The 27,841-nt window shown below is 53.2% G+C and overlaps 1 protein-coding gene across 1 annotated transcript in view; it reads right to left on the minus strand.

Moving 5' to 3' along the window:
* MYSM1 (Myb like, SWIRM and MPN domains 1) overlaps positions 1-27,841 on the minus strand; it is an 89,479-nt gene that overhangs the window by 47,402 nt on the left and 14,236 nt on the right. Inside the window, exons 4-10 of the mRNA XM_075320412.1 lie at positions 26,481-26,558; positions 26,258-26,287; positions 25,516-25,594; positions 24,534-24,632; positions 23,804-24,429; positions 21,248-21,378; positions 21,062-21,165 (exon numbers count right to left, since the gene is read on the minus strand). Of these exons, the coding sequence (XP_075176527.1) occupies positions 21,062-21,165; positions 21,248-21,378; positions 23,804-24,429; positions 24,534-24,632; positions 25,516-25,594; positions 26,258-26,287; positions 26,481-26,558 (1,147 nt within the window). The remainder of the gene's footprint in view (positions 1-21,061; positions 21,166-21,247; positions 21,379-23,803; positions 24,430-24,533; positions 24,633-25,515; positions 25,595-26,257; positions 26,288-26,480; positions 26,559-27,841) is intronic.

Raw genomic sequence — 27,841 nt, forward strand, 5'->3', positions numbered from 1 at the left:
CATGTTTGACAGTGGGGATGGTGTGTTCAGGGTGATGAGCTGTGTTGCTTTTACGCCAAACATATCATTTGGCATTGTGCCCAAACAGTTTGATTTTGGTTTCATCTGACCACAGCACCTTCTTCCACATGTTTGGTGTCTCCAGGTGGCTTGTGGCAAACTTTAAACCACACTTTTTATGGATATCTTTGAGAAATGGCTTTCTTCTTGCCACTCTTCCATAAAGGCCAGATTTGTGCAGTGTACGACTGATTGTTGTCCTATGGACTCTCCCACCTCAGCTGTAGATCTCTGCAGTTTATACAGAGTGATCATGGGCGTCTTGGCTGCATCTCTGATCAGTCTTCTCCTAGTTTGAGATGAAAGTTTGGATGGACGTCCGGGTCTTGGTAGATTTGCAGTGGTATGATGCTCCTTCCATTTCAATATGATCGCTTGCACAGTGCTCCTTGGGATGTTTACAGTTTTGGAAATCTTTTTGTAACCAAATCCAGCTTTAAACCTCTCCACAACAGTATCACGGACCTGCCTGTTGTGTTCCTTGGTCTTCATGATGCTCTCTGTGCTTTATACAGAATACTGAGACTATCACAGAGCAGGTGCATTTATATGGAGACTTGATTACACACAGGGGATTATATTTATCATCATCAGTCATTTAGGACAACTTTGGATCATTCAGAGATCCTCAATGAACTTCTGGAGTGAGTTTGCTGCACTGAAAGTAAAGGGGGTGAATAATATTGCACACCCCACTTTTCATTTTTTTATTTTTTTACAAAAATTTAAAATAAGCAATGAATTTCGTTCAACTTCACAATTGTGTCCACTTGTTGTTGATTCTTCACCAGAACATTAACATTTTTATCTTTGTGTTTGAAGCCAGAAATGTGGGAAAAGGTTGAAAAAATTCAAGGGGGCCGAATACTTTCGCAATGCACTGTACAATGCTGCAGAGGCTACGCAGCGACGGGCCGCGTGACAGCGAGACTGCAGAGTCCAGCGATATGCTATGGCCTCGCACTGTGACCTGCACAATAGAGACAGGAGTTGCAGATGTTTCATGGCAACTTTGTCCACAACACGGGTCATACAGCAACACAGCGCAATGCAAGTGAACGGGATCACAACGCAACCCCCGAGGGTACTGAGACTGCAACATGCAACTGGGTCCAATTCTTTCACAGTCCCCTTAGGGTTGCAATGCAACTCCATTTACTAGTATTGTGGTGTGATGTAGCAGCGGGACCTGGGTTGTGGCCAAAATGACCATGAAGTCCCAGCCTTACAGTCGCTGATCGCTCGCCAAAGACTTAAAGAGAACCTGTCAAGTGCAATATGCACCCAGAGCCACGAGCAGTTCTGGGCTCATATTGCTAATCCCTGCATTTAGTAGCATAGATAAACAGATCTTTAGAGAAATTATTTCCAAAGATCCTTTTTGATATGCTAATGAGCGCAGGGACTAGTCGCAAGGGCGTTAGTTTCTTTGGCTAGTTGGCCCCCTTAGCATGTCAGCATGTCCCTGTGCGTGCTAACGTGCTAATGAATGCGCAGCCTCAGACACATGCTCGCCCTCTCCTCTCTGCCATCATCGCACCCGATGCTGGTTTTAGTCTGTGCACATGATCAGTCGTCCCCGGGCTTTCGGTCATGCACACTACACCAGTTTGAAGCCGGACGCGTACACCCGGCTCCATAAGTGTTGCTTTAGGCTAGTTTCACACTTGCGTTGAACGGCATCCGTTGCATTGCGTTGTGTGACGGATGCAACAGATGCGTTGCATATAATGGCACAACAGATGCAAAGGATCGTACAAAACAACGGAAAGCTTTTTTTTTTATTTTTTACAGTTTTACCGGCAGCAGACTATTGTGAACGATCAGCTGATCACCCAGCGGCCGGGCGCTCAGCTGATAGCTCTCACATGCCGGCGGCCGGGCGCTCAGCTGATAGCTCTCACATGCCGGCGGCCGGGCGCTCAGCTGAGAGCTCTCACATGCCGGCGGCTGGGCGCTCAGCTGAGCGCTCTCACATGCCGGTGGCCGGGCGCTCAGCTGAGCGCTCTCACATGCCGGTGGCCGGGCGCTCAGCTGAGCGCTCTCACATGCCGGCGGCCGGGCGCTCAGCTGAGCGCTCTCACATGCCGGCGGCCGGGGCGCTCAGCTGAGCGCTCTCACATGCCGGCGGCCGGGCGCTCAGCTGAGAGCTCTCACATGCCGGCGGCCGGGCGCTCAGCTGAGCGCTCTCACATGCCGGTGGCCGGGCGCTCAGCTGAGAGCTCTCACATGCCGGCGGCCGGGGCGCTCAGCTGAGCGCTCTCACATGCCGGCGGCCGGGCGCTCAGCTGAGAGCTCTCACATGCCGGCGGCCGGACGCTCATACATGCCGGCAGCCGGGCGCTCAGCTGAGCTCTCACATACCAGCCACCAGGCGCTCAGCTGAGCGCTTTCAATAGCCGGCGGCCGGACGCTCATACATGCCGGCAGCCGGGCGCTCAGCTGAGCTCTCACATACCAGCCACCGGGCGCTCAGCTGAGCGCTTTCAATAGCCGGCGGCCGGGCGCTCAGCTGATCGCTTTCAATAGCCGGCGGCCGGGCGCTCAGCTGAGCGCTTTCAATAGCCGGCGGCCGGGCGCTCAGCTGAGCGCTTTCAATAGCCGGCGGCCGGGCGCTCAGCTGAGCGCTTTCAATAGCCGGCGGCCGGGCGCTCAGCTGAGAGCTCTCACATGCTGGCGGCCGGGCGCTCAGCTGAGCTCTCACATGCCGGCGGCCGGGCCGCTCAGCTGAGAGCTCTCACATGCCGGCGGCCGGGCGCTCAGCTGAACGTTTGGCCACAGAGAGACAAAATAAAGTTTCTGTGATTAAAAAAAAAAAAAAAAAAAAAAGAAGATGAGCATGCGAAGTGAAAAGAAGGGAATTTTGTTTACTTACCGTAAATTCCTTTTCTTTATCGCTCCTAATTGGGAGACCCAGACAATTGGGTGTATAGCTACTGCCTCCGGAGGCCACACAAAGCAGTACACTTAAAAGTGTAAGGCCCCTCCCCTTCTGCCTATACACCCCCCGTGGGATCACGGGCTCCCCAGTTTTTCATGCTTTGTGCGAAGGAGGTCAGACATCCACGCATAGCTCCACTGTTTAGTCAGCAGCAGCTGCTGACTATGTCGGATGGAAGAAAAGAGGGCCCATACTAGGGCCCCCAGCATGCTCCCTTCTCACCCCACTTTTGTCGGCGGTGTTTGTTAAGGTTGAGGTACCCATTGCGGGTACGGAGGCTGGAGCCCACATGCTGCTTCCTTCCCCATCCCCCTTAGGGCTCTGGGTGAAGTGGGATTTTACCGGTCTCCAGGCAATGAGACCGTGCTCCATCCACAACCGCTGGGGAATCTGCTGGATATGGAGCTGAGTATCGTCAGGGACATGGCCCTGCTACGTCAAGGTACTCTGTGTCCCCGTACAGACCGCGCGCAGACACACTGCAGCATTGCTGGGTGTGTTAGTGCGCCGGGGACAACAGCGCTGCGCGCTTGTGCCACTACTCACTACAGCTCTGCTGAGTGAGTTAATGTATTGGGAACTGCCGCGCCGGCCGCTGCTGTCAGTTTACACTGCGGCGCGGCTGGGACTTGTGGTGCGCCGGGGACTTCCGCGCTGGCCGTGCATATATGACGGCCGCGCTTATTACTCGAGTCCCCGGCTTTTGCGGCCTAGTTTCGCTTCGTTCCCGCCCCCAGGCCTGCCAGTCAGGGGAAGGGCGGGACGCTGTACAGAACATCAGCGCAGGGGGCTGGAGTCTATTTTACATACTCCAGCCCTCACACTGGACACAGTGGGACGCCAGTTTCCCGCACTTTGTCTGAGGCACGCCCACGGTCCGCCCCTCTTCACAGAACGCCGGCAGCCATTCCTGTGTGCAGTCTGAGCTGGAGAGGGGAGACAAGTTCTGGGAGACCCAGACACGGGATTCTGGCGACCACACACCCGCGTTTCCGCGGGCGGTAAGCGGCACCTCTGGTGCTGACCCCACTAGTGCCGAAGTGTTCATTTGTATTTTTATGCTTGCATGCTATACATTGCACTGTACGGTCGCTGGTGATTCTTGGCTATATACCCTCCTAGATTACTCAGAGGAGACAACAGCATGTCATCCGCAAAAAGCAAGGGTGCCAAGGCACAGGCTTTCTATGCTGCTTGTACCGCATGTGAGGCTACTCTACCTGCAGGTTCCACTGACCCCCATTGTGTGCAGTGCTCAGCCCCTGTGGCACTTGCTCGGCCGGGGCCTCTGCTAGAGGTGACCCAGGGAGAACCACCTGTGAATACTGTCCAGGTGACGGGGACGGAGTTTGCAGTTTTTGCGGATAGATTGTCTGTGACTATGACTAAAATTCTAGAAACTTTGCAGTCTAGACCAGTAACTCAGACCATGGGCACTGTTGAATCATTGCTCCCTGGTCCCCCTCAGTTGGAACAGCTCCGGGCTCCGGGGGTGTCCCATGCATCCCAGGGGGAAGGCTCTGACACGGACGACAGTCCCAGACAGCCTAAGCGAGCTCGCTATGAGCGGCCCTCGACTTCATCACACTGGTCAGGGTCCCAGCAGGAGGACTCTCTATATGATGAGGCGGAGGTAGCTGATCAGGATTCTGATCCTGAGACCGCTCTCAATCTGGATACACCTGATGGTGACGCCATAGTGAATGATCTTATAGCGTCCATCAATAGACTGTTGGATATTTCTCCCCCAGCTCCTCCAGTGGAGGAGTCAGCTTCACAGCAGGAGAAATTCCATTTCAGGTATCCCAAGCATAAATTAAGTACTTTTCTGGACCACTCTGACTTCAGAGAAGCAGTTCAGAAACACCACGCTTATCCAGATAAGCGTTTCTCCAAACGGCTTAAGGATACACGTTATCCCTTTCCCCCTGACGTGGTCAAGGGCTGGACCCAGTGTCCAAAGGTGGATCCTCCAATCTCCAGGCTTGCGGCTAGATCCATAGTTGCAGTGGAGGATGGGGCTGCACTTAAAGATGCCACTGACAGACAGATGGAGCTCTGGTTGAAATCCATCTATGAGGCTATTGGCGCGTCGTTTGCTCCAGCATTCGCAGCCGTATCGGCACTCCAAGCTATTTCAGCTGGTCTTACACAGATTGACACGGTCACACGTACATCTGTTCCGCAGGTGGCATCCTTAACCTCTCAAATGTCTGCATTTGCGTCTTACGCGATTAATGCTGTCCAGGACTCTACGGGCCGTACGGCAGTGACGTCCGCCAACTCCGTGGTTTTACGCAGAGCCTTGTGGTTAAGGGAATGGAAGGCAGATTCTGCTTCCAAAAAGTGCTTAACCAGTTTGCCATTTTCTGGTGACCGACTGTTTGGTGAGCGTTTGGATGAAATCATTAAACAGTCCAAGGGTAAGGATTCATCCTTACCTCAGCCCAGACAAAACAAACCCCAACAGAGGAGGGGACAGTCGGGGTTTCGGTCCTTTCGAGGCTCGGGCAGGTCCCGATTCTCCTCGTCCAAAAGGACTCAAAAGGATCAGAGGAGCTCAGATTCTTGGCGGGCTCAGTCACGCCCAAAAAAGACAGCCGGAAGACCCGCTACCAAGGCGGCTTCCTCGGTCGGTGGCAGGCTCTCCCGCTTTGGCGACATTTGGCTGCCACAGGTCAAAGACCGTTGGGTGAGAGACATTCTGTCTCACGGGTACAGGATAGAGTTCTGTTCTCGTCCTCCAACTCGATTCTTCAGAACTTCTCCACCTCCCGACCGAGCCGATGCTCTTCTGCAAGCGGTGTGCACTCTAAAGGCAGAAGGAGTGGTGACCCCTGTTCCTCTTCAGGAGCAAGGTCACGGTTTTTACTCCAATTTGTTTGTGGTGCCAAAAAAGGACGGGTCTTTCCGTCCCGTTCTGGATCTAAAACTGCTCAACAAGCACGTGAAAACCAGGCGGTTCCGGATGGAATCCCTCCGCTCCGTCATCGCCTCAATGTCTCAAGGAGATTTCCTAGCATCAATAGACATCAAGGATGCTTATCTCCACGTGCCGATTGCTCCAGAGCATCAGCGTTTTCTACGCTTCGTTATAGGAGACGAACACCTTCAGTTCGTAGCTCTGCCTTTCGGGCTGGCGACAGCCCCACGGGTCTTCACCAAGGTCATGGCAGCAGTAGTAGCAGTCCTGCACTCTCAAGGTCACTCTGTGATCCCGTATTTGGACGATCTACTGGTCAAGGCACCCTCTCAAGAGGCATGCCAACACAACCTGAACGTTGTGCTGGAGACTCTCCAGAGTTTCGGGTGGATCATCAACTTTTCAAAGTCAAATCTGACCCCGACCCAATCGCTAACATATCTTGGCATGGAGTTTCATACTCTCTCAGCGATAGTGAAGCTTCCGCTGGACAAACAGCGTTCACTACAGACAGGGGTGCAATCTCTCCTTCAAGGCCAGTCACACCCCTTGAGACGCCTCATGCACTTCCTAGGGAAGATGGTAGCAACAATGGAGGCAGTCCCTTTCGCGCAGTTTCATCTGCGTCCACTACAATGGGACATTCTCCGCCAATGGGACGGGAAGTCGACGTCCCTCGACAGGAACGTCTCTCTTTCTCAGGCGGCCAAGGAATCTCTTCGGTGGTGGCTTCTTCCCACCTCATTGTCAAAAGGAAGGTCCTTTCTACCCCCATCCTGGGCGGTGGTTACGACAGACGCGAGTCTTTCAGGGTGGGGAGCAGTTTTTCTCCACCACAGGGCTCAAGGTACGTGGACTCAGCAAGAGTCCACCCTTCAGATCAATGTTCTGGAAATCAGAGCAGTGTATCTTGCCCTACTAGCCTTCCAGCAGTGGCTGGAAGGCAAGCAAATCCGAATTCAGTCGGACAACTCCACAGCGGTGGCATACATCAACCACCAAGGAGGAACACGCAGTCGGCAAGCCTTCCAGGAAGTCCAGCGGATTCTGACGTGGGTGGAAGACATGACATCCACCATATCCGCAGTTCACATCCCAGGCGTGGAAAACTGGGAAGCAGACTTCCTCAGTCGCCAGGGTATGGACGCAGGGGAATGGTCTCTTCACCCGGACGTGTTTCAGGAGATCTGTCACCGCTGGGGGATGCCGGACGTCGACCTAATGGCGTCCCGGCACAACAACAAGGTCCCGGCTTTCATGGCACGCTCTCATGATCACCGAGCTCTGGCGGCGGACGCCTTAGTTCAAGATTGGTCGCAGTTCCGGCTACCTTATGTGTTCCCACCTCTGGCACTGTTGCCCAGAGTGCTGCGCAAGATCAGGTCCGACTGCCGCCGCGCCATCCTCGTCGCTCCAGACTGGCCGAGGAGGTCGTGGTACCCGGATCTGTGGCACCTCACGGGGGGCCAACCGTGGGCACTTCCAGACCGACCAGACTTGTTGTCCCAAGGGCCGTTTTTCCATCAGAATTCTGCGGCCCTGAACCTGACTGTGTGGCCATTGAGTCCTGGATCCTAGCGTCTTCAGGATTATCTCAAGAGGTCATTGCCACCATGAGACAGGCTAGAAAACCATCTTCCGCCAAGATCTACCACAGGACGTGGAAGATTTTCTTATCTTGGTGCTCTGCTCAGGGAGTCTCTCCCTGGCCATTTGCATTGCCTACTCTTCTTTCATTCCTGCAATCCGGTTTGGAAAAAGGTTTGTCGCTAGGCTCTCTTAAAGGACAGGTCTCAGCGCTGTCTGTATTTTTTCAGAAACGCCTAGCACGACTTCCTCAGGTACGCACGTTCCTGCAAGGGGTTTGTCATATCGTCCCTCCTTACAAGCGGCCGTTAGAGCCCTGGGATCTGAACAAGGTTCTAATTGCTCTCCAGAAGCCGTCTTTCGAGCCTATGAGGGATGTTTCCCTTTCTCGCTTGTCACAGAAAGTGGTTTTTCTAGTAGCGGTCACGTCTCTTCGGAGAGTGTCCGAGCTAGCAGCGCTGTCATGCAAATCTCCCTTCCTGGTGTTCCACCAGGAGAAGGTGGTTCTGCGCCCAATTCCGGAGTTTCTCCCTAAGGTGGTATCCCCCTTTCATCTCAATCAGGATATCGTCTCTCCTTCTTTGTGTCCTCATCCAGTTCATCAATGTGAAAAGGATTTGCATTTGTTGGATCTGGTGAGAGCACTCAGAATCTACATTTCCCGCACGGCGCCTCTGCGCCGCTCGGATGCACTCTTTGTCCTTGTCGCTGGTCAGCGTAAAGGGTCGCAAGCTTCCAAATCCACCCTGGCTCGGTGGATCAAGGAACCAATTCTTGAAGCCTACCGTTCTGCTGGGGTTCCGGTTCCCTCAGGGCTGAAGGCCCATTCTACCAGAGCCGTGGGTGCGTCCTGGGCATTACGGCACCAGGCTACGGCTCAGCAGGTGTGCCAGGCGGCTACCTGGTCGAGTCTGCACACTTTTACCAAGCATTATCAGGTGCATACCTACGCTTCGGCGGACGCCAGCCTAGGTAGACAAGTCCTTCAGGCGGCGGTTGCCCACCTGTAGGAAAGGGCTGTTTTTACGGCCCTATCACGAGGTGTTATTTTACCCACCCAGGGACTGCTTTTGGACGTCCCAATTGTCTGGGTCTCCCAATTAGGAGCGATAAAGAAGAAGGGAATTTTGTTTACTTACCGTAAATTCCTTTTCTTCTAGCTCCAATTGGGAGACCCAGCACCCGCCCTGTTTTCTTAGGGATTTTTGTTTTTTCGGGTACACATGTTTCATGTTGAATGGTTTCAGTTCTCCGATGTTTCGTCGGATCGAATTTGTTTTTTAAACCAGTTATTGGCTTTCCTCCTTCTTGCTTTTGCACTAAAACTGAGGAGCCCGTCATCCCACGGGGGGTGTATAGGCAGAAGGGGAGGGGCCTTACACTTTTAAGTGTACTGCTTTGTGTGGCCTCCGGAGGCAGTAGCTATACACCCAATTGTCTGGGTCTCCCAATTGGAGCTAGAAGAAAAGGAATTTACGGTAAGTAAACAAAATTCCCTTCTTCTTCTAGCTCCTATTGGGAGACCCAGACAATTGGGTGTATAGCTTCTGCCTCCGGAGGCCACACAAAGTATTACACTTTAAAAAGTGTAACCCCTCCCCTCTGCCTATACACCCTCCCGTGCATCACGGGCTCCTCAGTTTTGGTGCAAAAGCAGGAAGGAGGAAACTTATAAATTGGTCTAAGGTAAATTCAATCCGAAGGATGTTCGGAGAACTGAAACCATGAACCAAAAGAACAATTCAACATGAACAACATGTGTACACAAAAGAACAACAGCCCGAAGGGAACAGGGGCGGGTGCTGGGTCTCCCAATAGGAGCTAGAAGAAAAGGAATTTACGGTAAGTAAACAAAATTCCCTTCTTCTTTGTCGCTCCATTGGGAGACCCAGACAATTGGGACGTCCAAAAACAGTCCCTGGGTGGGTAAAAGAATACCTCGATAAAAAAGAGCCGAAAACGACCCCCTCTTACAGGTGGGCAACCGCCGCCTGAAGGACTCGCCTACCTAGACTGGCATCTGCCGAAGCATAGGTATGCACCTGATAGTGTTTTGTAAAAGTGTGCAGACTCGACCAGGTAGCCGCCTGACACACCTGCTGAGCCGTAGCCTGGTGCCGCAATGCCCAGGATGCACCCACGGCTCTGGTAGAATGGGCCTTCAGCCCTGAAGGGATCGGAAGCCCAGAAGAACGGTAGGCTTCAAGAATCGGTTCCTTGATCCACCGAGCCAAGGTTGACTTGGAAGCCTGCGACCCCTTACGCTGGCCAGCGACAAGGACAAAGAGCGCATCCGAACGGCGCAGGGGCGCCGTGCGAGAAATGTAGAGCCGGAGTGCTCTCACGAGATCTAACAAGTGCAAATCCTTTTCACATTGGTGAACTGGATGAGGGCAAAAGGAAGGTAAGGAGATATCCTGATTGAGATGAAAAGGGGATACCACCTTAGGGAGAAATTCCGGGACCGGACGCAGAACCACCTTATCCTGGTGAAACACCAGGAAGGGGGCTTTGCATGACAGCGCTGCTAGCTCAGACACTCTCCGAAGTGATGTGACTGCCACTAGGAAGGCCACCTTCTGCGAAAGGCGTGATAGAGAGACATCCCGCATCGGCTCGAAAGGTGGTTTCTGAAGAGCCGTTAGCACCCTGTTAAGATCCCAGGGTTCCAGCGGATGCTTGTAAGGTGGGACTATGTGGCAAACTCCCTGCAGGAACGTGCGGACCTGCGGAAGCCTGGCTAGACGCTTTTGAAAAAACACGGAAAGCGCCGATACTTGTCCCTTGAGAGAGCCGAGAGACAAACCCTTGTCCATTCCGGATTGAAGGAAAGAAAGGAAAGTGGGTAAGGCAAACGGCCAGGGGGTAAAACCCCGATCAGAGCACCAGGATAAGAAGATCCTCCAAGCCCTGTGATAGATCTTGGCGGACGTTGGTTTCCTGGCTTGTCTCATAGTGGCAATGACCTCTTGAGATAACCCTGAAGACGCTAGGATCCAGGACTCAATGGCCACACAGTCAGGTTGAGGGCCGCAGAATTCAGATGGAAACATGGCCCTTGAGACAGCAAGTCTGGTCGGTCTGGGAGTGCCCACGGTTGACCCACCGTGAGGTGCCACAGATCCGGGTACCACGACCTCCTCGGCCAGTCTGGAGCGACGAGGATGGCGCGGCGGCAGTCGGACCTGATCTTGCGCAACACTCTGGGCAGCAGTGCCAGAGGAGGAAATACATAAGGCAGTCGAAACTGCGACCAATCCTGAACTAATGCGTCCGCCGCCAGAGCTCTGTGATCTTGAGACCGTGCCATGAATGCCGGGACTTTGTTGTTGTGCCGAGACGCCATGAGGTGAAACTGCGCAAAGGGAACTGCCTCCATTGCTGCCTCCATCTTCCCTAGGAAGTGCATGAGGCGCCTCAAGGGGTGTGACTGGGTCCGAAGGAGAGAGTGCACCCCTGTCTGCAGCGAACGCTGTTTGTCCAGCGGAAGCTTCACTATCGCTGAGAGAGTATGAAACTCCATCCCGAGGTAAGTCAGTGATTGGGTCGGTGTCAATTTTGACTTTGGGAAATTGATGATCCACCCGAACCTCTGGAGAGTCTCCAGAGCAATGGTCAGGCTGTGTTGACATGCCACCCGGGAGGGTGCCTTGACTAGGAGATCGTCTAAGTAAGGGATCACCGAGTGGCCCTGAGAGTGTAGGACCGCCACCACGGATGCCATGATCTTGGTGAACACCCGTGGGGCTGTCGCCAGGCCGAAAGGCAGTGCCACAAACTGAAGGTGTTCGTCCCCGATGGCGAAACGCAGGAAGCGTTGATGCTCTGGTGCAATCGGCACATGGAGATAAGCATCCCTGATGTCGATTGAGGCTAGGAAGTCTCCTTGGGACATCGAGGCGATGACAGAGCGGAGAGATTCCATCCGGAACCGTCTGGTTCTCACGTGTCTGTTGAGCAGTTTGAGGTCCAGAACGGGGCGGAATGATCTGTCCTTTTTTGGCACCACGAACAAGTTGGAGTAAAAACCGCGACCACGTTCTTGAATGGGAACGGGAATCACAACTCCTTCTGCCTTCAGAGTGTTCACCGCCTGAAAAAGTGCATCGGCTCGCTCGGGGGGCGGAGATGTTCTGAAGAAACGAGTCGGAGGACGAGAGCTGAGCTCTATCCTGTAACCGTGCGACAGAATGTCTCTCACCCATCGGTCTTGGACATGTGGCCACCAGGCGTCGCAAAAGCGGGAGAGCCTGCCACCGACCGAGGATGCGGTTTGGGGAGGCCGAAAGTCATGAGGAGGCCGCCTTGGAGGCGGTTCCTCCGGCGGTCTTTGGAGGACGTGACTTAGACCGCCATGCAGAAGAGTTCCTCTGGCCCTTCTCTGACCTGTTGGACGTGGAGGACTGGGACCTGGCTGAGGGCCGAAAGGACCGAAACCTCGATTGAATTTTTCGTTGCGGAGGTCTGTGTGGTTTGGACTGGGGTAAGGACGAGTCCTTTCCCTTGGATTGTTTAAGAATTTCATCCAATTGCTCGCCAAACAAGCGGTCGCCAGAAAATGGCAAACCGGTTAAGAACTTCTTGGAAGCAGAGTCTGCCTTCCATTCGCGTAGCCACATGGCCCTGAGGACTGCCACCGAATTGGCGGACGCTACCGCTGTACGGCTCGCTGAGTCCAGGACGGCGTTCATGGCGTAGGACGAAAAGGCCGATGCCTGAGAAGTCAAAGACACAACTTGCGGAGCAGAGGTACGTGTGACTGCATTAATCTCAGACAGACAAGCTGAGATAGCTTGGAGTGCCCACACGGCTGCAAAGGCCGGAGCAAAAGACGCGCCTATGGCTTCATAGATGGATTTCATCAGGAGCTCTATTTGCCTGTCAGTGGCATCCTTGAGCGATGAACCATCTGCCACTAATACTACGGATCTAGCCGCCAGTCTAGAGACTGGAGGATCCACCTTGGGACACTGAGCCCAACCCTTAACTACGTCAGGGGGGAAGGGATAACGTGTGTCATTAAGGCGCTTAGTAAAGCGCTTGTCCGGAAATGCTCTGTGCTTCTGGACAGCATCTCTGAAGTTAGAGTGATCGAAAAACGCACTCCGTGTACGTTTGGGAAACCTAAACTGGTGTTTCTCCTGCTGTGAAGCCGACTCCTCTATAGGTGGAGGTGGGGGAGAAAGATCTAGCACCTGGTTGATGGACGCTATAAGGTCATTTACTATGGCGTCCCCTTCAGGTGTATCAAGATTGAGAGCAACGTCAGGATCAGAGCCCTGAGCTGCGACCTCCGCTTCATCCTCCAGAGAGTCCTCATGCTGAGACCCCGAACAGCGTGATGAAGCCGGGGAAGGTTCCCAGCGAGCCCGCTTAGCCGGTCTGGGACTGCGGTCCGTGTCGGAGTCCTCCCCGTGGGACCTAGGTGTCACCCCAGGAGCACTTTGCTGCACCGACCGAGAGGGGCCTGGGGGCGATGAACTCACAGTGCCCGGGGCCTGTGTTACCGATCTGGACTGCAAGGCTTCTAGTATCTTAGCAGACCATTTGTCCATAGACTGAGCCATGGATTGTGAAAGCGACTCAGAGAGTTTCTCAGCCAAAACTGCAAACTCTGTCCCTGCCACCTGGACAGTGGAAGCCGGCGGTTCTACCTGAGCCGAGGGTCCCACCTGAGCCGAGGGTCCCACCAGTGCCCGAGGCTCCGGCTGAGTGAGTGCCACAGGGGCCGAGCATTGCACACAGTGAGGGTAGGTGGAACCTGCAGGTAACATAGCCGCACAAGAGGTACAGGTTAGGATCCCACTTCTCCCAGAGCCTCTAAGGGATGGGGAAGGAAAAGAAGGGAATTTTGTTTACTTACCGTAAATTCCTTTTCTTCTAGCTCCTATTGGGAGACCCAGACAATTGGGTGTATAGCTTCTGCCTCCGGAGGCCACACAAAGTATTACACTGAAAAGTGTAACCCCTCCCCTCTGCCTATACACCCTCCCGTGCATCACGGGCTCCTCAGTTTTGGTGCAAAAGCAGGAAGGAGGAAACTTATAAATTGGTCTAGGGTAAATTCAATCCGAAGGATGTTCGGAGAACTGAAAACCATGAACCAAAAGAACAATTCAACATGAACAACATGTGTACACAAAAGAACAAACAGCCCGAAGGGAACAGGGGCGGGTGCTGGGTCTCCCAATAGGAGCTAGAAGAAAAGGAATTTACGGTAAGTAAACAAAATTCCCTTCTTCTTTGTCGCTCCATTGGGAGACCCAGACAATTGGGACGTCCAAAAGCAGTCCCTGGGTGGGTAAAAGAATACCTCAATAAAAGAGAGCCGAAAAACGACCCCTTCCTACAGGTGGGCAACCGCCGCCTGAAGGACTCGCCTACCTAGACTGGCGTCTGCCGAAGCATAGGTATGCACTTGATAGTGCTTCGTGAAAGTGTGCAGACTAGACCAGGTAGCTGCCTGACACACCTGCTGAGCCGTAGCCCGGTGTCGCAATGCCCAGGACGCACCCACGGCTCTGGTAGAATGGGCTTTCAGGCCCGAAGGAAGAGGAAGCCCAGAAGAACGGTAGGCTTCAAGAATCGGTTCCTTGATCCACCGAGCCAAGGTTGACTTGGAAGCCTGCGAACCCTTACGCTGGCCAGCGACCAGGACAAAGAGCGCATCTGAACGGCGCAGGGGCGCCGTGCGAGACACGTAGAGTCGGAGTGCTCTCACTAGATCTAACAAATGCAAATCCTTTTCACACTGGTGAACTGGATGAGGGCAAAAGGACGGTAAGGAGATATCCTGATTGAGATGAAAAGGAGATACCACCTTAGGGAGAAACTCCGGGACAGGACGCAGAACCACCTTATCCTGGTGAAAAACCAGGAAAGGGGATTTGCATGACAGCGCTGCAATCTCCGACACTCTTCGGAGTGAGGTAATTGAGATAAACCTGACGACGCTAGGAGCCAGGACTCAATGGCCACACAGTCAGGTTGAGGGCCGCAGAATTCAGATGGAAAAACGGCCCTTGTGACAGCAGGTCTGTGCGGTCTGGAAGCGCCCACGGTTGCCCCACCGTGAGATGCCACAGATCCGGGTACCACGACTGCCTCGGCCAATCTGGAGCGACGAGAATGGCGCGACGACAGTCGGATCTGATCTTGCGTAACACTCTGGGCAACATCGCCAGAGGAGGAAACACATAAGGGAGTCAAAACTGCGACCAATCCTGAACTAACGCGTCCGCCGCCAGAGCTCTGTGATCTTGAGACCGTGCCATGAAGGCCGGGACCTTGTTATTGTGCCGTGACGCCATGAGATCGACGTCCGGCGTTCCCCAGTGGCGACAGATCTCTCGAAACACGTCTGGGTGAAGAGACCATTCCCCCGCATCCATGCCCTGACGACTGAGAAAATCTGCTTCCCAGTTTTCTACGCCCGGGATGTGAACTGCGGAGATGGTGGAGGCTGTGGCTTCCGCCCACAGCAGAATCCGTCGGACTTCCTGGAAGGCTTGACGGCTGCGCGTGCCGCCCTGGTGGTTGATGTACGCGACCGCCGTGGCGTTGTCTGACTGTATGCGGATCTGCCTGCCCTCCAGCCACCGATGGAACGCCTTTAGGGCTAGATACACTGCCCTTATCTCCAGAACATTGATCTGAAGGGAAGACTATCGGAGTCCAGGTTCCCTGAGCCCTGTGGTGGAGAAAAACCGCTCCCCACCCTGACAGGCTCGCGTCCCTCGTGACCACAGCCCAGGTTGGGGGTAGGAAGGATTTTCCCTGCGACAGAGAGTTGGGAAGGAGCCACCACTGAAGTGACGTCTTGGTTGCAAGGGAAAGAGAGACGTTCCTGTCGAGGGACGTCGACCTCCTGTCCCATTTGCGGAGAATGTCCCATTGGAGTGGGCGCAGATGGAACTGCGCGAAGGGCACTGCCTCCATTGCTGCCACCATCTTCCCCAGGAAGTGCATGAGGCGCCTCAAGGGGTGTGACTGACCCCGAAGAAGAGATTGCACCCCTGTCTGCAGCGAAAGCTGTTTGTCCAGCGGTAGCTTGACTACCGCTGAGTGAGTATGAAACTCCATCCCGAGGTAAGTCAGTGATTGGGTCGGTGTCAACTTGGACTTTGGGAAGTTGATGAGCCACCCGAACTGCTGGAGAGTCGCCAGAGCGACGGTCAGGCTGTGTTGACACGCCACCCGGGAGGGTGCCCTGACTAGGAGATCGTCTAAGTAAGGGATCACCGAGTGTCCCTGAGAGTGTAGGACCGCCACAACGGATGCCATGACCTTGGTGAAGACCCGTGGGGCTGTCGCCAGGCCGAAAGGCAGTGCCACGAACTGAAGGTGTTCGTCCCCGATGGCGAAACGCAGGAAGCATTGATGTTCGGGTGCGATCGGCACATGGAGATAAGCATCCTTGATGTCGATTGATGCTAGGAAGTCTCCTTGTGACATCGAAGCAATGACCGAGCGGAGAGATTCCATCCGAAACCTTCTGGTGCTCACATGCCTGTTGAGCAGTTTGAGGTCCAGAACGGGACGGAATGATCCGTCCTTCTTTGGCACCACGAACAAGTTGGAGTAGAAGCCGTGACCATGTTCCTGAGGGGGAACGGGAATCACCACTCCTTCTGTCTTCAGAACGCCCACAGCCTGAAAAAGTGCGCCGGCCCGAGATGGGGGCGGAGATGTTCTGAAGAAACGAGTCGGAGGACGAGAGCTGAACTCTATCTTGTAACCGTGAGACAGAATGTCTCTCACCCATCGGTCTTGAACATGTGGCCACCAGGCGTCGCAAAAGCGGGAGAGCCTGCCACCGACCGAGGATGCGGTTCGGGGAGGCTGAAAGTCATAAGGAGGCCGCCTTGGAGGCAGTGCCTCCGGCGGTTTTTTGGGGGCGTGACTTGGACCGCCACGCATAGGAGTTCCTCTGGCCCTTCTCCGGCCTGTTGGACGAGGAGGATTGGGACTTGGCTGAGGGCCGAAAGGACCGAAACCTCGGTTGTATTTTCCGTTGCTGAGGTCTCTTCGGTTTGGACTGGGGTAAGGACGAGTCCTTTCCCTTGGATTCCTTAATAATTTCATCCAATCGTTCGCCAAACAATCGGTCGCCAGAAAACGGCAAACCGGTTAAGAACTTCTTGGAAGCAGAGTCTGCCTTCCATTCGCGTAGCCACATGGCCCTGCGGACTGCCACCGAATTAGCGGATGCTACCGCTGTACGGCTAGCAGAGTCCAGGACGGCGTTGATGGCGTAGGACGAAAAAGCCGACGCCTGAGAAGTCAAGGACGCAACTTGCGGAGCAGAGGTACGTGTGACCGCATTAATCTCAGACAGACAAGCTGAGATAGCTTGTAGTGCCCACACAGCCGCAAAGGCCGGGGCAAAAGACGCGCCTGTGGCTTCATAGATGGATTTCACCAGCAGCTCTATCTGCCTGTCAGTGGCATCCTTGAGCGATGAGCCATCTGCAACTGATACCACAGATCTAGCCGCCAGTCTAGAGACTGGAGGATCCACCTTGGGACATTGAGCCCAACCCTTTAACTACGTCAGAGGGGAAGGGGTAACGTGTGTCATTAAGGCGCTTAGTAAAGCGCTTGTCCGGAAATGCTCTGTGCTTCTGGACAGCATCTCTGAAGTTAGAGTGATCGAAAAACGCACTCCGTGTACGTTTGGGAAACCTAAACTGGTGTTTCTCCTGCTGCGAAGCCGACTCCTCTATAGGTGGAGGTGGGGGAGAAAGATCTAGCACCTGGTTAATGGACGATATAAGATCATTTACTAAGGCGTCCCCCTCAGGTGTATCAAGATTGAGGGCAACGTCAGGGTCAGAGCCCTGAGCTGCGACGTCCGCCTTGTCCTCCAGAGAGTCCTCAAGCTGAGACCCCGAGCAGCGTGAGGAAGTCGGGGGAAGATTCCCAGCGAGCCCGCTTAGCCGGTCTGGGACTGTGGTCCGTGCAGGAGTCCTCCACGTGAGACCTAGGGGCCACCCCAGGAGCACGCTGCGGCGCAGACCGAGAGGGGCCTGGAGGCGATGATCCAACAGTGCCCGGGGCCTGTGTAAGGACCGGTCTGGACTGCAAGGCTTCTAGTAGCTTGGCAGACCATTTGTCCATAGACTGAGCCATGGATTGTGAAAGCGACTCAGAGTTTCTCAGCAAAAACTGCAAACTCTGTCCCTGCCGCCTGGACAGTGGAAGCAGGAGGGTCTGCCTGATCCGAGGGGCCCACTAGTGACCGAGGCTCCGGCTGAGCAAGTGCAACAGGGGTCGAGCATTGCTCACAGTGAGGGTAGGTGGAACCCGCAGGTAACATAGCCCCACAAGAGGTACAGGTTGCAAAAAAACCCTTTGCCTTAGCGCCCTTGCTCCTTTTGGACGACATGCTGTTGTCTCCTAGGAGAGTGATCACTGAGGGTATATAGCCAAAAGTAAACAACCCGGCCGAACAGAGAAAATATATACAAATATAATACTCCGGCACCCTAGGGGGACCAGCACCGGGTGACCGGTGTGGCTTACCGACCGCCCAAAGCGGAGTGTGTGTCCACCAGATTCCCTGCCTTAGGTCTCCCAGAGCTGCAGAGCTCGTTCCTGAAATCCTCCACCGGCAGAATGTGTGTAAAAATGGCTGCCGGAGCTCTCAGGGGAGGAGGGAGCCGTGGGCGGCGAGTAGTAAAGTGCGGGAATCTGGGGCCCCACAGTGATCAGTGAGGGGGGGGGAGGAAACCTAAAGTATGCTCCAGCCCTCACTGCCGACGTCAGGTCGACCGTCCCGCCCTTACCCCTGACTGGCAGGCCCGGGGGCGGGAGTTATGGTACTAGGCCGCAATGAAGCCGGGGACTAAATTTAATACCGCGGCCGACAAACAGGCTCGGTCGGCGCGGAAGTCCCGGTCTTCACAAACCAGCAGCTGCTGCAGCGTCTGTGAAACAAGCGCTCCATGCACAGTCCCCATGGGGACACAGAGTACCTTTAGATGCAGGGCCCTGTCCCTGAGGATACATAGACTCCTGTCCGGCAGATTCCCACAGGGGCTGCGGAGGGAGCCCGGTCCCAGTGAATGGATGACCGGTCAGGATCCCACTTCTCCCAGAGCCTCTAAGGGATGGTGAAGGAAAACGGCATGTGGCTCCAGCCTCTGTACCCGCAATGGGTACCTCAACCTTAACAGCACCGCCGACGTAGTGGGGTGAGAAGGGAGCATGCTGGGGGCCCTGTGGGGGCCCTCTTTTCTTCCATCCGATAAAATCAGCAGCTGCTGCTGACTAAAATGGGAATGCATGAGTGGATGTGTGCCTCCTTCCACACAAAGCATAAAACTGAGGAGCCCGTGATGCACGGGAGGGTGTATAGGCAGAGGGGAGGGGTTACACTTTTCAGTGTAATACTTTGTGTGGCCTCCGGAGGCAGAAGCTATACACCCAATTGTCTGGGTCTCCCAATGGAGCGACAAAAAAACGGCATGTGGCTCCAGCCTTTGTACCCGCAATGGGTACCTCAACCTTAACAGCACCGCCGACTTAGTGGGGTGAGAAGGGAGCATGCCGGGGGCCCTGTTAGGGCCCTCTTTTCTTCCATCCGATACAATCAGCAGCTGCTGCTGACTAAAATGGGAGCTTGAGTGAATGTGTGCCTCCTTCAACACAAAGCATAAAACTGAGGAGCCCGTGATGCACGGGAGGGTGTATAGGCAGAGGGGAGGGGTTACACTTTTTAAAGTCTAATACTTTGTGTGGCCTCCGGAGGCAGAAGCTATACACCCAATTGTCTGGGTCTCCCAATGGAGCGACAAAAAAATAGTGGATTCCGCCGCTCAAAAAACGTTACATGCTGCGTTCCTTCTGCCCGGTGGACACAACGCAGTGTCAGCCAGCGGAAGCAACGCAGGTACTTTTGGCACAATCCGTCATCCATACAAGTCTATGGGAAACAGCGGAATCCGTTAACGGATCCCGCTGTTTTCCAAAAGGGCGGATTGTGACGGAAGGAAATGAACGCAAGTGTGAAAGTACCCTTAAATGCAATTGGCTTGCAAGTGAGACTTGCATGTGACTTGTCAACAATTTGGTCTTATTTTGTTTCCTGCAAAAATACAGCTCTAAAATAGTCGTGTGACAAAGTTCAAAGATATGTTTAGTCTCGTGACCAAAAACATTGTGCGATTTGATGTTGCACCCATGCCGCAGTTTTAAACTTTGTCTTTTTTCTTATCCCGTGTTGTTCTCAGATGCTTCCAAGTCTGCATAGACCAGGAGTAACATTTTCCATCTATTGAAAACCTCTGATATTCTAACGAGATGCAGGCTACATCATTTCCTGATCTCTGCCTTTACCGACGTCTTCACAGATCCTGTAAGTCCCGGTCATTTTCTCAGATACATGAGGCCATCACCACGAGCAGCAGATGTGGCCATTGCTCTTGTATCAAATACTTCAAATACTTTTCTCTTTCGCAGGTTTGTTACAATTATCTCATTTACTCGAGAATGGGACCAATTTTGTGACTTTTCTTTGCTGTATTGCATCAATAAAAACCAGGTTTTTCTTCACCCATAAAGTGGGGCTGCGAAATTGTAGAGACGCGCGTGCCCTGATCCTTATGGCCATGATCAGAGGGTGCACATGATGGTCTCGAAACGATAGCTGCCCAAAATAAACCTCTCCTATATCTTTAACATGTGAAATGACTTCTTACTAGGCCCGGCTTAACTAGTCCTGCTCCAGAATAAAGTTACGTTCACAAAGGATAGAGCCAAATAGTGACGGATAGACTCTGCTGACTATAAGGCTATGTGCACACGTTGCGTTCTGCCGTGACAAATATTCTGCAGCGTTTTGTCACTGCATGTGCGTTTCAAAACATAGCCAAAAAGCTGCCTTTTGGATGCATTGTGAATAGTATTGAGCGGACCCGGATCCGCGCGGTTTGAGTGGCAGATCCGAGTCCGACACGGAATTCTGGGTGCACGACCCGGATCCGTTTTTTTTATTTTTTCTCCCTCTCTCTCGTCCCGGATTCCGCTCCCCATTGACATATATGGGGCCGGATTCTGGATCGGATCCGGACTTCATTGTCAACCCGCTCAATTCTAATTGTGAATGCAGAATGGATGCAGAATTCATGCATTCTGGAGGCTTGCTCTGCCATAGACAGAGAGGGAAAAGCATCCAAAACGCACAAAAGAAGTGACTTGTCGCTTTTTACAACGCATCGATTTTGTCAAAAATTTGGCATGCAAACCACTGCGTTTTAAAACGCAACGTGCGCATGGATTTTGCTAAATTCTCATAGACTTTGCGGGGGACGCAGAACGCATACATTTACACTGCAGTTTAAAACGCTGCGTAATCGCATGAAAAAACGCAATGTGCGCACACAGCCGAATACAGTTTTGTTGAGGTGAACGGTAAGTGATACATACTGCACCTTGACAAAGCTCAAAATGATGGAGTGTGCTCCAGTAACAACCAGAGCTGCATTCACAGTTCTGACCCAATGACCAACCAGCAGACCAAGCATAGACGTATACCGGAGTGACCGTACCATAGACTGCAGGCGATGAGCCAACTCGTAGGCTTCCAGTGCGTCCTTCCCCATTTTGCACTTGGTCCTGTCCACGGGTCGGGGCCGGTTGTAGACGGCTTGCTCTAGAAATTTACACAAAATTAGCCGAGTGCTGGGAACTATATCGATGGATTGCCGGATAAGATTTGACATCCGGTGACTTACCGCAGCCGAAGTTAATGGCGCCAATTAATTCCAGGTAGGTGTGGATACGGCCAATGCAGTTGACATCGCCGCAGTTCTTCAGCCCCGGACGCACGGATGTTTTGTTTAGATAATTTGGCTTACAATTCTTCCTGTGGTTGAGAAGGAGAAAAAAAAATGAATGCTCAGATCCCACCATCAATATCTACATCCTCATACTGGAGACTAGCAACTCCTGAAGATGGTAAAATACATGTAGACAGGGTCACCATGACGGAGGACACGATGTCATCAGTGTCAGTAGTGCAGCCTCGGGCGCTGGGCCTGTGACCGGTTGTATAACCCAAATATTGTAAATAAATGGGAAATTACCGTATTTTTCGCTTTATAAGACGCACCCCAAATTTAGACAAAACAAAAAAAAAAAGAAAGGTTAAAAAAAGAAAAATGGGGTCCGTCTTATACTCCGGTGTTCTCTTACCAGAGGGGGGCAGCAGTGGTGGTGAAGCGGGGTCACAAGAGGCAGAGGTTGTGCTGGCAGGCGCGGCGGATCAGTGGCAGCGGGGTCCGTGGTGGCAGGCGTGGTGGCGTCCGTGATTTCAGGTGCGGTGGAGGCAGACGCGGTGGCAGGAGCCGCGGGGTCCGTGGTGGTGGTGGTGGCGGCAGCAGCAGCGGGCGAGTCGTGCAGCAGGCCGGTGCAGTGAGTGTCCCAGTGTCCGCGGTCCCGGTTCAAATGATGGCGCCTGGATTGGCGCATGCGCAGATGGAGCTCTCATCCAAGAGCTCCATCTGCGCACGAGCTCGCTCCCGGCGCCATCATTTGAAACTGGGACAGCGGACAAACTGGGTAACTTGCTGCACAGCCGCCCGCCCCGCACGCACAGAGTGGCAGCCAGCAGGCTGCCCGCCCACCCTTCGTGCAAGCGGCCGGGTACCTGTGCTTGCGTGCGGGTGCCTGTGTGAGGGCGGCAGCCGGCTGACGCCCGCACACAGCACCCGGCTGCCTCCCGCACACAGCACCCGGCTGCCACCCGCATGCAGCCACAGGTACCCGGCTGCCACCGTACGCAAGAACAGGTACTCAGCGGCTTGCACGCAGCCACAGGCACCCGGCCGCCTGATTGCCGCACAGACAGGACACCCAGCTACCGCTATATTTGGATTATAAGACGCACCCCCCATTTTCCTCCCAAATTTTTGGGAGGAAAAGTGCGTCTTATAAAGCGAAAAATACGGTATATTTTGTCAATTAAAAAAAAAAAAAAAAAAAAAGCTGAAAAGGTCTCGTTCAAAATTCTGTGTACAAATCGTTACCACTTTCAGGATGTCAGTCATTGGGAATGAAGCCTAAATAAATCTGTCCAGACCCAATGCTTGTCAGAGCTGAGGGTTTGTTGCAATTGCAGACAATCCTCTGGACACTGCAGCAGAGATCGCTCCTGTACTGATCGCTTCTTACAATTAGAGTAGGTGCAAATCAAAATCACAAGACCCTGGTCCATCAGACATGAGCGGTAGTAGGGACACAGCTTCTTATCTGAAGGCTCTACTTTTGATTGACCAGCCATATAAGATTTCGTGCTGTCAATCTGGGAATCTTGGGAAAACCGCAAATGGGTTTTTCAGGGTCACAGAGACGGAGTTCAAATTGATCTGCGCCGATATTAATGAATCAGACAATGAAACGTGTTCACTGCTTGAGCAGAAGTTAACTTCTGACCCGTGTATTAAAAAAATCTTGTAATTATATAATATAACATTCAACTTTGACCTTGAAGCACGAACAAGGAGTTAACCTCCCACATCTCACATCCCACATTTCAGCTGGTGATAAAATCATGATTTATAAATTCTCTCAGTATATCACGAATACCTCATTGTTCTTTGTTCATTCTGGCTTCATTATCTCCGTTAACACCTTACTGTGCACACATCTTAGAATCATATCATGGCAGCTATGAGATTGTCATATAGACACACAGATATTTATGCAACGACCTCTATACTTTGATTATTTACATACACAGATCATCCTTTTACATCTGGACAAACGGCCCATAGCCCAGGCTACCCTCACAGTGCCACAAGAGCCGCGGACACTGTCAGGTAAGAGATGGCTCTCCGGGCTCCCGTCCGGGGCCACAGATTAATGACGCAGGCAATGAACCATCCAATTCTACATACAATGTATCAGTGCAGGTGTAATGCATCTCGATACAATCGTCTGTATAAAGATTCATTCACTATTTGCAAGCAGAGATCTTGAAAATATTCAAGACTTACAAAGTCTAATAGATGTTGCAAAACTTTTCATTATAGGATTATTAAAGAGTTATGCTCAGCATTACACGTTATCACATAAGTGTGGGACAGGATAGCTTTATCAGTGAGGGTCCAACCATTGGGACCTCCACCGGTTGCAAGAACAGGGTTTTGAAATACCCATTGGAAACCAGTGCTGGCTGCGCATGTGTCCCACTGCCCCATTCATTCTCTATGGGTTTGCTGAGCGCGGTGCTCGGTATTTCTAGCGGTCCCGCAGAGAACGGTGTTGTAGCCCCACAGCAAATACGTTACCATTGTTCTAAGATGTAATTGCGGATCCGAAGATATCGCTCCGGAGTTTTCGCCTGCCGGCCCTCGAAGAATTCAGAGATGGCCTGCTTTTCTTCTTCGGAAATAAACTCTCTCTGGATTTCCACTTCTTGCTCCGGAGGTCTCAGCTCGTCCTCTTCATCCTGCTGCTCCTGCTCGGAGGGTTGAGGAGAAGGTAATGATGGAGGACAGCCGTTCTGGCCTGGGGCATGTGGAGCGTCAGGACTCGGCGCCTCCTGCTGTGGACTGGGGGCCGGAGTGTCGTGGTGGGTCGCAGACACTGACGCATGGGGAGAACCACCATCTTGGCCACACAAGTCATCAGTCCTTGGCTCCTCCCCCTGCTCAGTGGCTATATGCCCCGCCTCCTCTGTTGGAGTCACTCGTGGGTGGCGTGGGTCCCCGTTATCAGCCGCATCCTCCTCCAGCTCGTCCGTTATATCGATCTCTTCATCATCCGATAACGTCTCGATCTTTACAGCATTGAGGTTGGGGTCAGCTCGGCCTCGAAACGCGGACAGTTCATCCCCTCTGGGATCCTCCAAATGGAGAAGATTAAGAACAGGAGAAGCCACCAGGGAATCTTTCTCTCCATCTTCTGCCTTACACTGTACAAAAAGAAAAAGCATTACTGTCAGGCATGCTGGAAGATGAGCAAAAGAGGAGCGGCCCCTGTAAAAAGCCCCCGTCCTGTTATAGAGCGAGCACAGACCTTATTCTTGTAGTACTGCCTGGCGTAGCTCTTCACTTGTAGCACCGTGCGGCTTCCGATCAGTCGGGCGATACTGGTCCAACGTCTGCCAAACCTGGCCTTAGGGGGGAAATGGAAACACATAAAATGTTAATGAGCATGTGACTGATGGGGGAGGGGGGGGGGGGGTCTCTAGTTTAGTGGATCAAAACTATAAAGAGAAGATACACTGCCAAATCCCCGCTCTGCTCCCCCCAGAATCCATTAGGCAGAACAGCCCCACCTGGCCTTTGCAGTCTCACCCCTTCTCCACACCTCCTTCACCCAGACCCATTAGCCCAACGGCCGCACCTGACCTTAGCAGACGGATCCCATTCCCATCGGACAGGCCCCTTGCCATACGTCCCTCACCCATCCCCATCAGTCGCACCTGACCTTAGCAGACGGATCCCATTCCCATCGGACAGGCCCCTTGCCATACCTCCCTCACCCATCCCCGTCAGTCGCACCTGACCTTAGCAGACGGATCCCATCCCCATCGGACAGGCCCCTTGCCATACCTCCCCACCCATCCCAATCAGCCTCACCTGACCTTAGCAGACGGATCCCATCCCCATCAGACAGGCCCCTTGCCATACCTCCCTCACCCATCCCCATCAGAAAGAAAGGCCCCTCCTGATGGATCCCCATCAGACAGGCTCCTTCCCATACTTCCCTTACCCAGCCCCATCAGAAAGAAAGGCCCCTCCTGATGGATCCCCATCAGACAGGCCCCTTCCCATACTTCCCTTACCCAGCCCCATCAGACAGAACGATGCCACCAGACCTTAGTAAATGGGACCCCTCTCTACCAGATAGGCCCCCCTACTCATCATATGAGCCCCCACTTCCCTTATTCAGCCCTATCAGACAGGCCACCACAAGTCAAGACCATAGATGAAATGAGCTGCCAATTACAGGTGAATCCCATTTACAAAACCTGAGAAGTAATGATAACGCTCACCAGTCCTTGCTCAAACAGATCCTTTTCTTCCGCTGTCCACTTCACCGAGCTGCTGCCGGGCTTAGATGGGGATCTGACTCTAGAAAGTGACGGCAAAAAAACAAGTCTGCATTGAAAATCTCTGTGCAGGCGTCGGCTTCCTCTCCGCAGCCTTTTTAATAGGCTGTATCTGGTCACATGAGGCTCCATCAGTAGCGGCTATGTCCAGGACGTTGGAAGACCATTCACAGAAGAATAAAAAAAAAAAAAAAAATGCCCCTGATCTTCGAATAACTACATAAAAATATTCAGTAACCAACCCCTTTAGGCAGTGTGCCCACGATCAGGGTTCACAGCAGTTTGGATGTAGTGTTTTTGCTGTGTCCAAATCGCTGCGTTGTACAGTACAAGCACAGACGATCAATTTATAAAAATCTCCTTCCCACTTGTTTTTCCCGCAGTGTAAACTGACCTGCGGCGCGGCTTTCCAAGCTGCAGAATATCAATGTATACTACGGAGATGTGAGCGTTCTCTGCAGAGAGAACAGAGAGAAAGATCGCAGCGGCCCAAACTCTGATCGTGGGCACAGGCAGCTGCGGTCTCCTGAGGAGGACACTCGCAGCCCGGCAGGAGAGGACATGCTGCGTCCAAGATGCAGCATGTCCAGATCGTGGGCACATGCCCTAAAGCTTCATTTACAAAACTCTGAAGCGGCCCTTTGTCATTTCCACATATCGCCAATCACAAGAGCCCACTACTTACGGGACTCGCGCCACTTTCTTCTGCGGACTCCTGTTGGAAAGAAGACATTGCATGTTATACCTACACATCAGACATTGGGGGCAATTCACCAGGTTCTAGCAGAGGGGGTCCGAGTGGTGTGAGCGGGAATTTCAGACATTACCATGGCGTATAGGGTGAATGTGGAAATGCCGGGGTTATTACAGAGCATGTGACAGTAAAAGCCGTAAGAGCCACACTCCACCTTTTGATGCAGGGTTTATCTCCATCTTTAGCTTCAGACCAGAACTTGGCTGCGGGCGGCTTGGCAGAAAAATAATATCTAGGAGAAGATAAGGAAGAAAAAAAAACATAACAGCTCCGGCGGCTGCACCGGACAGCGCAATGCCATCAATTCTGGATCCAATCCTGATAATCCGGCACAAGAGAACCCGCCGGCGGCTGCACCGGACAGCGCAATGCCATCAATTCTGGATCCAATCCCGATAATCCGGCACAAGAGAACCCGCCGGCGGCTGCACCGGACAGCGCAATGCCATCAATTCTGGATCCAATCCTGATAATCCGGCACAAGAGAACCCGCCAGCGGCTGCACCGGACAGCGCAATGCCATCAATTCTGGATCCAATCCCGATAATCCGGCACAAGAGAACCCGCCGGCGGCTGCACCAGACAGCGCAATGCCATCAATTCTGCATCCAATCCTGATAATCCGGCACAAGAGAACCCGCCGGCGGCTGCACCAGACAGCGCAATGCCATCAATTCTGTATCCAATCCTGATAATCCGGCACAAGAGAACCCGCCGGCGGCTGCACCGGACAGCGCAATGCCATCAATTCTGTATCCAATCCCGATAATCCGGCACAAGAGAACCCGCCGGCGGCTGCACCGGACAGCGCAATGCCATCAATTCTGGATCCAATCCTGATAATCCGGCACAAGAGAACCCGCCGGCGGCTGCACCGGACAGCGCAATGCCATCAATTCTGGATCCAATCCTGATAATCCGGCACAAGAGAACCCGCCGGCGGCTGCAGCAGACAGCGCAATGCCATCAATTCTGTATCCAATCCTGATAATCCGGCACAAGAGAACCCGCCGGCGGCTGCACCGGACAGCGCAATGCCATCAATTCTGGATCCAATCCCGATAATCCGGCACAAGATAACCCGCCGGCAGCTGCACCGGACAGCACAATGCCATCAATTCTGTATCCAATCCGGATAATCCGGCACAAGAGAACCTGCCGGCGGCTGCACCGGACAGCGCAATGCCATCAATTCTGGATCCAATCCCGATAATCCGGCACAAGAGAACCCGCCGGCGGCTGCACCGGACAGCGCAATGCCATCAATTCTGGATCCAATCCTGATAATCCGGCACAAGAGAACCCGCCGGCGGCTGCACCGGACAGCGCAATGCCATCAATTCTCGATCCAATCCTGATAATCCGGCACAAGAGAACCCGCCGGCGGCTGCAGCAGACAGCGCAATGCCATCAATTCTGTATCCAATCCTGGATAATCCGGCACAAGAGAACCCGCCAGCGGCTGCACCGGACAGCGCAATGCCATCAATTCTGGATCCAATCCTGATAATCCGG

This window comes from Anomaloglossus baeobatrachus, chromosome 8 (genome assembly GCF_048569485.1).
Source record: "Anomaloglossus baeobatrachus isolate aAnoBae1 chromosome 8, aAnoBae1.hap1, whole genome shotgun sequence".
NCBI lineage: Eukaryota > Metazoa > Chordata > Amphibia > Anura > Aromobatidae > Anomaloglossus > Anomaloglossus baeobatrachus.